The sequence below is a fragment of the Eleginops maclovinus genome, chromosome 11, assembly GCF_036324505.1.
Source record: "Eleginops maclovinus isolate JMC-PN-2008 ecotype Puerto Natales chromosome 11, JC_Emac_rtc_rv5, whole genome shotgun sequence".
Classification (NCBI taxonomy): Eukaryota; Metazoa; Chordata; class Actinopteri; order Perciformes; family Eleginopidae; genus Eleginops; species Eleginops maclovinus.
Window position 1 is genome coordinate 23534943 of NC_086359.1, and position 15587 is coordinate 23550529.

At 41.5% G+C, this 15587-nt stretch overlaps 1 protein-coding gene across 1 annotated transcript in view; it reads left to right on the forward strand.

Moving 5' to 3' along the window:
- Positions 1–15587, forward strand: part of robo3 (roundabout, axon guidance receptor, homolog 3 (Drosophila)) — an 87648-nt gene extending 72061 nt beyond the window's left edge. The window contains exons 17-27 of the mRNA XM_063896185.1: positions 826–1065; positions 1603–1642; positions 1810–1949; positions 2677–2946; positions 4084–4231; positions 4706–4921; positions 6228–6424; positions 7462–7569; positions 8248–8415; positions 9149–9291; positions 14791–15587. Coding sequence (XP_063752255.1) covers positions 826–1065; positions 1603–1642; positions 1810–1949; positions 2677–2946; positions 4084–4231; positions 4706–4921; positions 6228–6424; positions 7462–7569; positions 8248–8415; positions 9149–9291; positions 14791–14802 — 1682 coding nt within the window. The 3' untranslated portion in view covers positions 14803–15587. The remainder of the gene's footprint in view (positions 1–825; positions 1066–1602; positions 1643–1809; positions 1950–2676; positions 2947–4083; positions 4232–4705; positions 4922–6227; positions 6425–7461; positions 7570–8247; positions 8416–9148; positions 9292–14790) is intronic.

The following is a 15587-nucleotide window of genomic DNA, read 5'->3' on the forward strand; positions in this document are numbered from 1 at the left end:
TTGGAAGCAATAATATTAAGTTAAAATAAAACCTATTAAGGTTCAACTTAGTATGTTTTATTTAAAATCTGTTGAAATAACCCATTTAATTGAAGTCAAAGGTTCAGTTTTTTCAGGGTAGATTGTCATGACACACAATCATGGTCCCCAGAGGATGAATCCTGAGGATTTTGAATCAGAAATATTTTTTCCATATCAAATCGGGGAAATGTACATTGTTACACAAATGGACTGAGCGGATCAAAGGCAAACATTCAATAAAGAGGCAACACCAAATTGATGGTAGAAAACATAAGATAATACTTAGATAACAAAAAGTAGCAGCATTATAAAAAAGGAAGCTAACAAATAAATGTGTTGAAGTAGCAGCCTGTTATAACATTCATAAATGTAAAAGTAAGACTATATTTATTTTGCACATAGGAGTTATTGCAAGTGTTTCACACACACAGTGATAGTGTACAACCATATTTTGTAATGTCCAATACTTTATGACCACAAACATGCACAATTAAAGGGATTTAAATCACAAATTAGCATGCTAATGAATTAATGAATTCAATTGTAGCAGTTGCTGTGCCTTTGTTTTTATCCCATTTCTATAATTTTTTGACTGCTTTAGGCTCATTCATGCATGATAAGGGTACTATTACTGTTTAACGTTGGGCATTTGTTTTGTATTGGTTGTGTTTAAAGACATTAAAGCTATCCAAAATTAAATTCACTGTACGGATAACACAACAGAAAATGATGTAATGATCTGTAGTTCCCCCCAGTTTCCATTTTGATCTGAGTTTTCCACTTTCCACTCGTTTGTTCCCTCAGAGCTGCCGGCTGAGCAGCCCTCTGCTCCAGGCGGCGGTGGCCCCAGCGACGGCAGCGAGGAGAGCAGCGTGAGTCTGGCCGAGCAGATCACCGACGTGGTGAAGCAGCCGGCGTTCATCGCGGGCATCGGCGGAGCCTGCTGGGTCATCCTCATGGGCTTCAGCGTCTGGATCTACTGCCGCCGCAAGAAGAGGAAGGAGCTTAGCCACTACACCGCATCCTTCGCCTACACACCCGCAGGTAGGCGGCTGACACCTTGATGATACACTGTTACCAACTCTGGGTCTGACGTCTCATTGTGAAGGATTCAGATTGCAGCCTAAGGCATTTCATACGACAAAACTGAAACGTTGTCTTTAATTAAATGTATCATGTCAGCAGATTTCACATTACTGTATTAGGTTAGTTGAAAGCAATAATATTAAGTTTAAATAAAAAATAATAGTTTCAACTTAATATAATTGCCTTCAACTGACCTTATACAACTATGTCTAATTTGTTGACATTAATTATTATGTTTAATTAAAATCAACGTTTGAGTTTTTTAGCGTGTTCATTGATTTAAGGGGAAATATTTTTTTATTTAGAAAAAAAAGGAAAAACATTACAAAAAATTGGAATGTATGTTTGCACATTTCTGTGACTGTGGGAACAGCTGATCTTGAATATAAGCATTGTCTTGAGTAACAAAAACACACACTGTAAGCAAAGTAGGCCACAAAGCTGTAACATCCGTTAGCCCCTTCTCATCCCTCTCTTCCTCTCTGTCTCCTGCAGTTGGTTTTCCTCATGTGGAGGGACCAGGACTCAATGGAAGGTAAGTGAATAACATCCAACAGTACATTTATATCCTGCTATCTATCTGTGTTCAGTTTGAATTCACAGTCATACAGTAACTAGCCTGGACTGATTATGGTAGAAGTGTCTCACTGTCAGTGACTGATGTACTGAGACCCACAAACTAACAGCAGTCTGTCTCTGCAGGCCGGGCGTTTTGGGAGGAAGCATGGGCAACTACCCATGGCTGGCAGACTCTTGGCCCACCACCAACCTGGTCCACAGCGGTAAAGAAGCTGTCAACTGCTGCACCGCGAACCATGACACGGCGGAGAGATACTACAACGGTAGGAAAAAACGTTGTAATGCCTGTGTCTGTTATTGCTTTATGCAGTTCAATTAAATTCATTTATTCACAGAAAATTTAAACAACAACTGGAGTCATAAGAGATAAGGGAGATATGTGAAATGGGCCAGACCAATAAGCTGTCCAGAGCTGTAGAATAGGGACTCAGACATCCAGCAAAACCTATTTAAAATATATATTACTAACATATATATTTTATATATAAGATATGTAAATACAGACACAGTTCTGGGAAAATAGAGGTACAAAATGCATTTCAGATTAAAATAACTTTTTTTGTATTCAAGCTTTGACATATTTTGAACAGTTTTATTATATATTATACTTAAATTCTTATGTTTATAAATCTTATTTGATCTTTTATTGCACATTATTGCTACTTATACTATCTAATACATTATATATTATGTATCTTTTCATTCATATGAGGGAACTACTGTCTGAAAAAACAATCCCCTCCTTTATTATTATACTTTATTAATATTAATTCTGATTCTGATTAATAACAACTGCTGACATAACCTCTTCATAAAGATAGACACGGATGAAGAGAGTTGTATATTGTTATAAATCAAGCAGCTGTTGTGGCAGATTTTCACAAGTGAAAGTGTTTTGAGTAAGGTGATAAGTAGAGTTATTCAAGAAACATGAGCCTCATATAACCCAACCACCCCACCCCCACCCCCCACCCCCCACCCCCCCTGCAGAAGCAGGTATCTCCAACTACCTGAACCAGACAGAGAAGTACAGCATGGGCGGCTCCACCGAGGGCCCCATCTACAGCACCATCGACGCCACCAACGAGGGCTTCACCTACGCCCAGCAAACCTCCACCACACCCTACGCCTCAACCTCCATCACGCCTTACGCCACCCACACCCAGGGGTCCCACAACAGCGAGCAGCAGGAAGACGGACACTGGATCAACCAGCCCGGGCCCTCGGGAGCCCAGTACGCCCAGCCGGACCGCTGCACTGGTGAGGACGATATCTACACCGCAGCCCTGCTTTATTAAGAGGGACTAGCTTCTAGTCTCTAGCTTTTTATGATGATGAGTTATTTTAAAACAAAACATGTACACTTAACACAAATGTTATAGCACCAGGAGAAGAACATCTTATTTAACCTGCCCCTTCTTAAAAAAAATTAACCACAAAAAAGTAATAACCATTAAAAAAAAGTCTAATAAAAAAGCTAATTCTGTCAGTCACAGTTGCTTTCAAATACCTACAGAAACACAACACCAGAACACAATCAAAAGCCTACTTCATAGTGTCTGATTACTTTTTCTTTATACATATTTTTAAACTTCAAAATGTTAATTCAGCCCTTTAAATCATTACAGAGACATACATCTGCTTTAAAGTAGTAAACTGATACTCATCCTCTGAGATTAAAACTAATGTGTTTTGTATATTCTCTGGTAGTGTTCTTGTTTTTGCTTTATGCGTACCTAAAGCCGTCTGTAATTCTATTAAGTATTTACATTTTAACAGCCTTGACTCAATAAATCATTTGTTTGTATTTTCTCTGGGTTGCACATTATGCACAATTCTCTCAGCTTTTTTCTGTAAAATACTTAAAGGTTTTACATTACTAATATAAGTGTTGCCCCACACTTCAACACAGTAATGTAAATATAGCAATATCAAACTCAAATACAAAATGTGCATTGACTTGTAGTCAAGCACATATTTGTATGGAAGTCCATTTACAAAAATAATAATCCTGTACATCATAATTATGACTTACTATCTGAATATTATGACGTGATATCATAACATTCAGATAGTAAGTCATAATTATGATTTACAGGATTTTTTTTTTTCCTTTGTGGCGAAAACGGGCTTCCATACATTTATTTATTCTGTATTTATTCTATACACTTTATTCAACACTAAATTATTTTGGGATATTTTATTTTTCACATGTAATAAATGAGAAGTTAATTTATCATCCATTATAACACGCACAAAATGTGTTGTATGTTTTCTTTTTACCATGAACACAACATTTTGTTTGAATGAATGAGCCTCACAGCTCAGTCTGACGGACGTCACAAACCTCTCAAAGTCTCCTCTCGATGTGACTCACTGTGTGTCTCTGTGATAAAGGTAAGCCCAAGCAGAAGGCGATGGGTAAGGCTGTGAAGACCCCGTCACTGACCTGGATGGAGGTATTGCCCCCACCCCCTCCAATCGGAGAGCTGGAACAGTGTGAGCCGGAAGAGCAGCCCCCGGAGCACGAGGACATGGACATAGGGTGAGTCAGCCTCCCTCCCTCCCTCCCTCCCTCCTCCCTCCCTCTCTACAAATGAGTATTACACTGCTGCAGCATCTTTTACACTCACTGTCACTTTTAACAGGCACATTAGGTATCGACCCCCCCCTCTGCTGCCTCTGGCTGTAGCAACTCAATTACCTGGGCCTGGGTCAATAGCGTTAGTGATTAAACTGTTTTCCCAGCTTTGAAACACAATTTGCTGTGTTCCTCCTCACCGTTCCCTCTGTGCAACCTCAGAGCACACACACCGTCCTGTAGCTCAGAGCAGAATCCCCCCGAGTAAGAGCTGAGCCCCCTGCGGTTTGGCCAACAGCAAAGACCCCCTAACGGAGGCGGAGAGAACAGCGTTAATGGTTGATCGCCCCGGAGCTCATTGGGATTGTCAAACAAGAGTGTGAGTTTCTGAGAACACACTGCAACATCCAGCTGTAACACTCCTCTCTGTGGTTGCAGGTCGGATGAAGAGTGGTGCCCCCCCCTCCCAGAGAGGACCTATCTGATGGAGGGCTGCGAGGACGGACCCTCTGCCCAACACAGGAACACAGCCTCCTCTCCAGCCACCTCCTACAGCCACCAGTCCACCGCCACGCTCACCCCGTCCCCTCACGAGGAGACCCGGGGCCCCCATGACCCCCAACGCCTCAACCCAGCAGACCAGCAGCTTTCACGGTATGTGAGGGGGCTCGCCAATGATGTTGTTGTTGAAATCCATAGTCAGTCATGACCCCTGAACTCTACAAACACATGATCTGCACGAGGAAAGACTTTAATTTCATTGTTAGTTTTATCCCAAGATTATATTATCCACTGTTTATTTCTCAGCTAACAAAATGACATTTTGAGTATCGTTGTGTTCAGTGCAATGGTCATTGAGAGACAATAAATAAATAAAGTTATTGTGAGGGTAGCAGCCAAAATCATAGAAAGACGAACAGAAAATGAACTGAAAGTAAACTGTCGCTGAGGCACCAGAAAATGATCCAAGTCCAGGCAAGAGTCGTTTTGTTCCATTTATTTCCACCAAACAAAAGGTACATTAACAGGTTTCCTATTCCTTTGCTGAAGCCTTTCCCATGGCTCTCTATGTGTAATCCTGCTTGGGTCACCCTGGAAGAAAACCATATGCCTATAGTGCTCTGGCTCCCACCACCACCTGTCTCCAATACAATTACACCAGGTGCCCTAATCACCCCGTGCCCAAAGATTCCTTCAAAATAAAAGCATAAAACTACTTTAACTGACTTCAAATACTATCACTAAATAAAATATTTACTATACACAAAAACAACAAGAAAATAAATTAAACTATTAAATAATATAAAGCAGTATATAGCTCCAACAGTGAGGTTGAGACCTTTACACATGGAGAAATGACCCCAGTAGATTTTGTTCTATTTTTCCAATTATATGAAACATTTATAGTCATTTTATTACAATTGACTTAAAAAAACAACAATACACTCTTGATCTGTTATTAGCAACCGTTTCAACCATAGGGCTCACTGTCCATTGTTAGCCAAACATGAAATCCCTTGGCCAAATGTTAAATCTTAATATTTGGCCAACCTTTGAAAAATCGAGGTACAATCACAACACACAATGATGATATCTGAAATGGGATACTCTAACACAGTATCCGAAGCTTTTAGAAGTCCAGACACTAAACTGAAAGTATGATCAATGCATATTATTAATGCATGTAGAATTGGAGATTTTATGTATTTAAAAAATAACATTTCCAGCGGGAAAAAAAAACTATCCTAAAAAATACAAACCAATTAATCCCTAACTACGGCGTGATGCAGACCAAATCATAAGGAGAGAGAAAACCAAAAAGGATGAAAACCACACACACACACACACACACACACACACACACACACACACACACACACACACACAGTTTCTATATCTCTTCTCTCTGACCCAGAGTTCTGGTCTCCTCTCCTCTGACACGCTGCCTCTCCCCCAACAGCAGAAGGTTAGCCTGCGGTCCAGTGCCAGTTCCCCAGGCTCCCAGCCCGCTGCCCCCCCTGTCCAACCCCGGCCTCTCCGGCCAGCAGCATCACGGCTCATCGGAGGCTGGCACGCTGCAGTGCCAGAGTCCCGCCCATCGTGGCCCCCACAGCCAGGGGCCCGCGCTCAACCCAGACAGCGGCAGCAGTACACCCGGTAAAGAGACTGGCAGAGAGACAATCCCGGAAGAACACACACTCTAGAAAACTATATTATACAAACTAAACATGGATGTACTGCATGTGCTGACTCACTGTTTGTATTTCATTCAAGGTTCAAGGTTTCTTTACTTAAATGCACAGTAGCTACAGTGTAGTTATGGCATTGAAAATGTAAATCCCGAGCTCCTCCAACAATGTAGCATATTACAAAAGGACATAAGACTAAATAATAAAATAAAGAGAATAACATAGTGTAGAGTAGTTTAAATTAGAATAAATAGTGCAGGAATGTTGTTAGACCATTCTAGAAGTAGTGCAGATGAAGTATATACATGTCAGAAAAATAAATGAACACAATAAGCTGAATAATGCATGGGATGTTGAAAGTGATCAAGTAATGCTGGATTCTATGAACAGAGTTAAATATACAATAACAGAATGTAAGATTAAATGTTCAATATTGTACAGTGAAGTACAATTAAATACAGTTTGTTCTGCTCATAACTATTAAGATAATACATCAAATAAATAGTGAGATGCCTTCCTTTATGAGTCCCACAGAGGGGACATTCACATTGTTACAGACAAACAGTAAAGAGCCAAAAAGCTAAATATAAATTAAGAAGCCTATATAAAGATTAAAATAGAAAAGACACACATAACAATGCACTAAATACACATCCAGAAACAGTGACAGTATTTAAAAATATATTGTAGCATGTATTTAATAATGTGATTAGCAGCCTGGTTATGGTATTAAAAGTGGGAGAATAACTAATTAAGGGACAGCAGCAAGTATTAATAATAATAATTACGAAGCGGTTTATATATAAATATAGCTCCGAAAAAATGTTTCTTAAATCTTTATCTCTACATGTATGGCAGCCACTGTCTTTTGAATTCCAACACAGACAAAAATGGTATTGTTATAGTAGGGGTGTTATAGAATATAGAGTATGCAGTGACTACATCAAATGTCTCTACATGTGAAATTAACTCTGACTGTTCCCCCCCCCCCCCCCCCTCATGCAGTGCACAGCCGCTCCTCCCCAGCAAACACATGCACTCCCCCCAACCAAAAATCCAGAGTGAAGAAAAAGGTCTCCAAGAATTCAGCTTACAGAAGAGATGCGCAAGGAGGTGAGTGGGGGTCTGTCTGGGTTTAATGATGTTCTTTCCAGTCAGAGGAGCCACACCAGCTCCAGTCCGGTTCTCTCTAATATAGAAAGTTAATGAACAAACAGGAAACAGTTCAGGAAGTGACAAGTCCTCTGTCAGAGGACTTCAGAAGTCCTTACGATGACCGCTGTTATTTTCTTATTGTATTGCTTGTGAGTGAATAAGTAAACCCCGTAATAACCCAGCACCTACACACAGATATACACACAGATATTCTGCCACCCATGGGAATGAAAAGCAATTTGAGATAAGGCTAGTGATCCTCATATACCCATGTGATTACCATGTAATCTTATTTTACACACAAACTGCACACACCAGATGTCAGATTGTGAATGATTATTATTTTAATTTGCACTATATTGTGAATCCGGTAACGATGAAACGAATTAAACAGCACTTGCCACATCAGAACCCAGCAGAAAGTCTGTGTTAATTTAAGATATACCTGTTTTTTTAAAGGAAAACATCACTGCTACTCTCTTCTTCCTTCTCAAGTATACAGAGAAAACAGAAAAATCAAAAGCAAAATGCTTTTGATTTTGATTTTTTATGAATAAATGGTAAAAAAAATCCCACAGAAAGCTAAGTGTGTCCAAAATAAGCTTAACTGCATTCTTCATTTTACCCTATGTTTAGACCTGCCCCCACCTCCAGAGCCACCCCCAGGAGGGGAGAGGTTGCAGGGTCTGCAGGGGAGCATGGAGGCCAGCAACACAGTGAACGTGGCTCTGTCCTCTCTGGAGAGGAGCGAGTACAGCAGCAGCAGCAGCCAGAGGAAGGGCTCGGCACACAGACACATCGAAAGTGAGGCAAAGGCTTTCGGCAGAGGCTCAGTTCATCATCCTCCTGGAATAGTACACTTCTAGTTTGAATCAGAAGTAAAATAATAAGCTGTGTAACTATCACATGCCCTGCTACTGAAGCACAGTGTTGTCTCTTTAAGTGTTACACAGTCATTACAATAGGACACGTATACATTTCAGAATCAGGTTCTTGACAATAGGTTAACACATACATGGAACTTGCTTTGTTGTATAATAGTGGATATATAAACACATTAAACAAATTAGGTTTTCAGTAAGAAGCACTGCTATGAAAACAGACAAAAAACAAACAAAATATGGCTTCTTTTTCCGTTGTTTGATTCTGTGTTTTTCCATTAACTCTGGATAGCTGATGCCAAAATATCCCATAGGAAAATGCCATTAAACGTTATTTGCCAGGGCTGCATTTAAAAAGTAAGAAAATCTAAAGAAATGTTTTCAAAAAAATATATAAATATACAGAAGAAATTCCAAAAATGAAATACAGCAAAACATTTCTGAATATTCATCAAATGTATAACATGCAGCTATGATGCTTCTGTACACTGTACTGCTTTTTGTTTCTTTTTATTTTCAACCGTTATAAAAGGATACAATACAAAGACCTGCACTTAAGACAAAGCAACCCAAAAACCGCGGAACAAAAAAAGACATAGACAAAAAAAGAAATGCCCTCCCTGTTAACCACATCTCCTCTACTCTGTTCCCCCCAGACGAGGACCTGCTGCCCTACAGCAGCAAGGCTCTCCACCTCTCCAGGAGCCAGATGTCCAGTAACTGCTCGACCACAGGAAGCTCCTCATCCAGAGGCTCCACGGGCTCCAGAGGGCCCCACTCAGCCAGGAAATACACAGAGGTAACACACAGCACCGCTAGAGATTCTATAATTCCACCGCAGCTTCATGCGAGGAAAAAGTGTTTCCTTTCATCTCACGTTGTTTTAATAATTGATGCTTTAAGATATTCATGAGGAACAAAGACCCGTCCTGCCGTGCAGAGGTACATGTGGTTTAGTCTTATCTACATACCATTACTTGTGCTCCATAAAACACACATAATCTCATGATGCAGGCGTATGAAAAGAGCTTTTACATTCCCTTGTTGCCCACACACACTCACACACACACACACACAGCAAAATGCTCCCAGGCTCATACATACAGATCTAGCATTAAGTCTACTCAGAGTACGCTCAACAGTCAGTAACAGTGTTCAGCGTGCACGCCCACTGCCTCCCTCTGGAGTGCACTTCTGAGGCCGTGCTACGCAGTGGGTGCACTCCTATAAATGCCCCCCTGCTGGCTCCCTAGCGACGTGCTGGTGTTTTTACCGCCGAACAAGCTGTGCCAGCCGAATGGAATGCTCCGTGGGGGTTTCATGCTGGTGAGGCAACACTTACCCACAGAGTCTCTCTGCTCTACTGTAGGGAGATGCAGCAGAGAGAGAGAGAGAGAGAGAGAGAGAGAGAGAGAGAGAGAGAGAGAGAGAGAGAGAGAGAGAGAGAGAGAGAGAGAGAGAGAGAGAGAGAGAGAGAGAGAGAGAGAGAGAGAGAGAGAGAGAGAGAGAGAGAGAGAGAGAGAGAGAGAGAGAGAGAGAGAGAGAGAGAGAGAGAGAGAGAGAGAGAGCATTATGGGTGTGTTAATCACTTTACACCAATCTAATGGATAGATAACCAGACTGTTAGGAACCTGCCACAAGTCAGCAAGCTAGTTTAGTAAGCCAACTGGAGCTGCAATTACACATATAAACACCCGACCCCCCTTACCACCAGCCAAACACACTCCATTACTGGCCTGCCATATACAGTGGCAAGAAAAGTACTTGAACCCTTTGGAATTACCGGCATTTATTAATACATGTGTTCTAAAATATGGTCTGATCTTCACCTAAGCTACAAAAATCAACAAACACAATCAGCTTTAACGTATAGTACACAAATGATTTCTGTTCTTGTTCATATTGAAAACATTGTTAAACATTCACAGTGTAGCTTGCGAACCCCTAGAATTCAACAAAAATGTATTGAGTTAGGAGTTAGCCAACATTCTAATTAGTGAAACAAGATTAGAAGTGTTGTTCCAGCTATTTTTGATCAAAATAATCACTCAGATATTTTGAGTTTGCTGTACACAAGAAGCATCTGCTGGTGTGAACCATGCCAAGGGTTCATTGTCTTGTTGGTAGAGCTGGCGGTCCATGCAGAGGAGCCAGGGTAGAATCCTGGGACCATTTGCCCAAGTCAGCCCCTTTGTCCCCTCTCTTCAAACACCACCACTTAAATAAAGGCACTAAAAAAAAAGGATTGGCCAACACTCCCTCTGGCTCACCTGCATCCACCTGTAGGATCTGGGAAAGTGATTTCTTCATCCCTCCTCAATATTGTAATCTAGGGAGTGATGAAGCACCAAACTCAAACTAACGGTTAGGGGATTTTTGGCTTAGGTGTTTAACCTTTGACCTAGTTCATCATTTTCTCCTTCCTCTGTCTGCGTTCCCATGGCATAGGTCTTCGGCCTTGGGGTGCTGTAATCTCCCTTAAGGAGGGGCAGCTAGGGCGGTTTGTTGATGCCAGTCTATGACTGAGCACAAGCTGACCTGAGATAGTTTATTGTTCAGGGACGTCTAGAAGCCCTTCTTATCTGGAACGTAGGTTCCCTGGCGTACATTCTTTTCTATGTACGACAGCTTTAGTTAGATTCAGGATCCATTTTTGTCTGGTCTCGCTGATGAGGAATGTTGATTATACTCTCTGAACTGGTTAAAACCTCGTATTGAAGTAGATCGGTCGGGCAACCGCTGTGTCAACTCGTGGCTGCAGCAAATGTCTTGTCAATTCTCCGACCGTTAACTTCATAATAAACCTTCAGTGTTTGCTATCAAAGTTCCAGCTCTCCCCGTGTCTCTCTGAGTTTCTCCTCCATTGTTCCAGAAGCTTCCATCACACTAACTGTGCGGTGAATGCAGTGTATTAGTATGGTTCTTTATCCAGTTTGTCCATTCCATTGACAGCAAACCTGGGTTAAATATCTTGCCGCAGTCGACATCGACTGCAGGGGCTGGGATCGAACCCACAACCTTCAGATGTACAGTATGTAGTGTTCTACATCTCATGCCCTATGCTGCTTTTAAGAAACAGTTTAAATGTGAGTGGACCAACTGAAGTGCTTTTAGATTACCTCTGGGCAAAATAAGTTCAATCAATCAGGTAATAAGTTAACCATTGTAGTTTAGTGTGAGAGTGAACGCAGCACACAGGCGTGTTCCTGAGGACTGATGCTGTCTGTTAGTGCTGTAACCTGAGGCGTCAGGGGTCACCCCCCCCCCTCACTTCAACACACATCTGACAGGAATGTAGCAAAGCAACTCGTAAAAGACACACACACACACACACACACAACACACACACACACACACACACACACACACACACACACACACACACACACACACACACACACACACACACACCATTGCTCATTCACCTTCTCTCAACACATACACTGCGCTCCCTTGTATCTCATTCCTCTCAGGTCTCCCCCCTGTGGGGCAGTACGGAACACCTCTCTGACCCTCACTGACCCTCGCCGGTATTTTCACGCCTTGCCGGAGACATGAAAGCTTTGCAATAGAGTTTTGGGTGTTTCTACAGGAAGTCTAGGTCAGGTTACCCCCCCCTCCATCCTGTGGAGCTGCTGGCTCCTAATCTCTGACCTTTGACCCGAGGAGGACAGGCCAGCAGTTGTTGCTGTTCTCGTGTTTTACATCAGCTCTAAAGCCAAGGATTCAACACGTGTAGAAAGGGGGTGTCACAGCTGGAGTCTGGGGCTTTAGATGAGAGGAACACACGGGACTGATCCTGGACAACACAAGAGGACAGTGTCCCCAAACTCTGCTGTTTACAAGTCTCTACTTTTATCATGAGCACTGATCCTCTATTAATTCAAGTGTTTAAATTAGAAGACTAGAATAGGACTGAAAGTTCTCAGGCCATGCTGCGTTCACATGCTTCTCGGATGGTTCCTTTCTCACGATGGGAAATTGTTGTTGAAACTTCGGTGTGTTCCTGTTGTTCATCTTAATTCTTCTAGGAGACAAACACGCCGAGAGGAGACAATTACCTCTCAACTAAATAAAACGAAACAGCACTTCCTGTCTCTCTCCTCTTCTCACAGGATATTTCTCTCTTCGGTCTGAAATGTTCCAATTTTCTGTCTCCATAATCTTCTTTTAGCTTTTTATTGATGTTGTTTGGCATATGCTTACATAAGGAAAGGATGACAGTCAGATGAAAGATGCATGAAACTTGCAGTCTCTGCTAGATGTGTAAGTGGTGTGTGTAGCAGCTAAATCAGTCAAAGTGTCTCTTCTGAAAGTGACTCTGCATCAGTGATGATGTAAGGCAGGGAGCTCTGCTTTCACAGCAAAGGATTCCAAGTATCAAACATTTAACTGTGTGGTTTGCAGTACTCACATTTATTGAGTCATGTATGTTTAATATACAGCACTATATTACATGGTTCAGCAAAGTTAAAAACTGCGTAATAGCATTGATGTGCTCTTAAGTGCTGCTCTGAAGAACATGTAAAATCATTATTAGGGAGGAGAGAATAGATGGATGTGTTACCCCTGACTACACATGGTCTGACTCATTCTTAACAAAACTGACTTGTGATGTAAAACCAAGGTCAAGAGGACTCTTCTGAATTCAAGCATAGAGAAGGCAGCAGTGCAATAAATATTCTGTACCAGGTATCCAACCAATTTCATAATTTAAACATGATTCAATACTAGCTCCAAACTGTGGATGTCCACAAACGGCTCAAGTTCTATTCTGCTTACACTTGATTTTTTCTTAAAGTTACCCTATTATGCCGGTGTATATCAGTATGTAGTGTCTCTACTTTAAAGAGTCCTCTCCTGCTGATGGTCAGGTGTATATCAGTATGTAGAGTCTCTACTTTAAAGAGTCCTCTCCTGCTGATGTTCAGGTGTATATCAGTATGTAGAGTCTCTACTTTAAAGAGTCCTCTCCTGCTGATGTTCAGGTGTATATCAGTATGTAGAGTCTCTACTTTAAAGAGTCCTCTCCTGCTGATGTTCAGGTGTATATCAGTCTGTAGTGTCTCTACTTTAAAGAGTCCTCTCCTGCTGATGTTCAGGTGTATATCAGTATGTAGAGTCTCTACTTTAAAGAGTCCTCTCCTGCTGATGTTCAGGTGTATATCAGTCTGTAGTGTCTCTACTTTAAAGAGTCCTCTCCTGCTGATGTTCGGGTGTATATCAGTATGTAGTGTCTCTACTTTAAAGAGTCCTCTCCTGCTGATGTTCGGGTGTATAGCATCTCTACTTTAAAGAGTCCTCTGCTGATGTTCAGGTGTATATCAGTATGTCTCTACTTTAAAGAGTCCTCTCCTGCTGATGTTCAGGTGTATATCAGTCTGTAGTGTCTCTACTTTAAAGAGTCCTCTCCTGCTGATGTTCAGGTGTATATCAGTATGTAGTGTCTCTACTTTAAAGAGTCCTCTCCTGCTGATGTTCAGGTGTATATCAGTATGTAGTGTCTCTACTTTAAAGAGTCCTCTCCTGCTGATGTTCAGGTGTATATCAGTATGTAGTGTCTCTACTTTAAAGAGTCCTCTCTTGCTGATGTTCAGGTGTATATCAGTATGTAGTGTCTCTACTTTAAAGAGTCCTCTCCTGCTGATGTTCAGGTGTATATCAGTATGTCTCTACTTTAAAGAGTCCTCTCCTGCTGATGTTCAGGTGTATATCAGTCTGTAGTGTCTCTACTTTAAAGAGTCCTCTCTTGCTGATGTTCAGGTGTATATCAGTATGTAGTGTCTCTACTTTAAAGAGTCCTCTCCTGCTGATGTTCAGGTGTATATCAGTATGTCTCTACTTTAAAGAGTCCTCTCCTGCTGATGTTCAGGTGTATATCAGTATGTAGTGTCTCTACTTTAAAGAGTCCTCTCCTGCTGATGTTCAGCTGTATATCAGTATGTAGTGTCTCTACTTTAAAGAGTCCTCTCCTGCTGATGTTCAGCTGTATATCAGTATGTAGTGTCTCTACTTTAAAGAGTCCTCTCCTGCTGATGTTCAGGTGTATTTCAGTATGTATTGTCTCTACTTTAAAGAGTCCTCTCCTGCTGATGTTCAGGTGTATATCAGTATGTAGCATCTCTACTTTAAAGAGTCCTCTCCTGCTGATGTTCAGCTGTATATCAGTATGTAGTGTCTCTACTTTAAAGAGTCCTCTCCTGCTGATGTCCATGAGAAGTTTTTGTATAAGTCACTTAGCTGAAGTATGTTGGTTTTGTTTTTCATTAATGGTGTAATATTACTTTTGCCTCCTCAGGAGATGAGATAAGGACCCAGTGAGTGTCGGTGTACCTCCGATGCCTCCCCCCTCCACCATCTCTCCCCTGAAGAAAGCGAGGACAGGTTTAGTGTTTCAGTATCCAGACTCCGTGTCACCGCTGTGAAAGAAAGCAACAACAGACTCTACATCATGTTTTTTTTGGTATTACAATGAATATTTATGAGCAATCGAGTTCTCTCCTCTCCCTTCATTTGTAAATACCTGTCTGTACTGTTTTTGTGGGCTCTGGATACAGGGAAAGAGACGTATATTGTATTTATGAGGATGAAAAACATGTAAAAAGTTTGTTATTATAAATAAGCTCATGTCTTCTTGAATGTGCCAACCTTTTTGTCAAAATGTATACTTTTGGGAAAAGCATTAACTACTGTTGCACTCTCTTGTTGTGAAGGCAAAACAACAGAAAATATGAAGCACAAAGTGTGTTTGCTGGTGAGAGGGGCGATTCGTAAAACCAAAACCAGCGGGGCCAGCTCCCGGAGGGCCCGGGACCCCCGCACCCATGTGTCCGCTAAGAATGTCAAACTTTTCTATGTTTCCTTTGGTTCCTCCTGCTGCAGAGCGACCGGCAGACAAGCTTTATAAAAGTTTGATTGTACCCCCCAGCTCCTCTCTCGCCCCTCACCTTGTTTGTCTGAGGGACTGTTTGCTGCAGCTGTGAGAAAACATTTGCATATAATCCGTTGAAAACAAACAGAGAAATGTCTGTGGACTGACTTTTTTGTACTCTTGTTGTTTTGTAAATGTACAATAAAAAATAACTGCTGATCCAA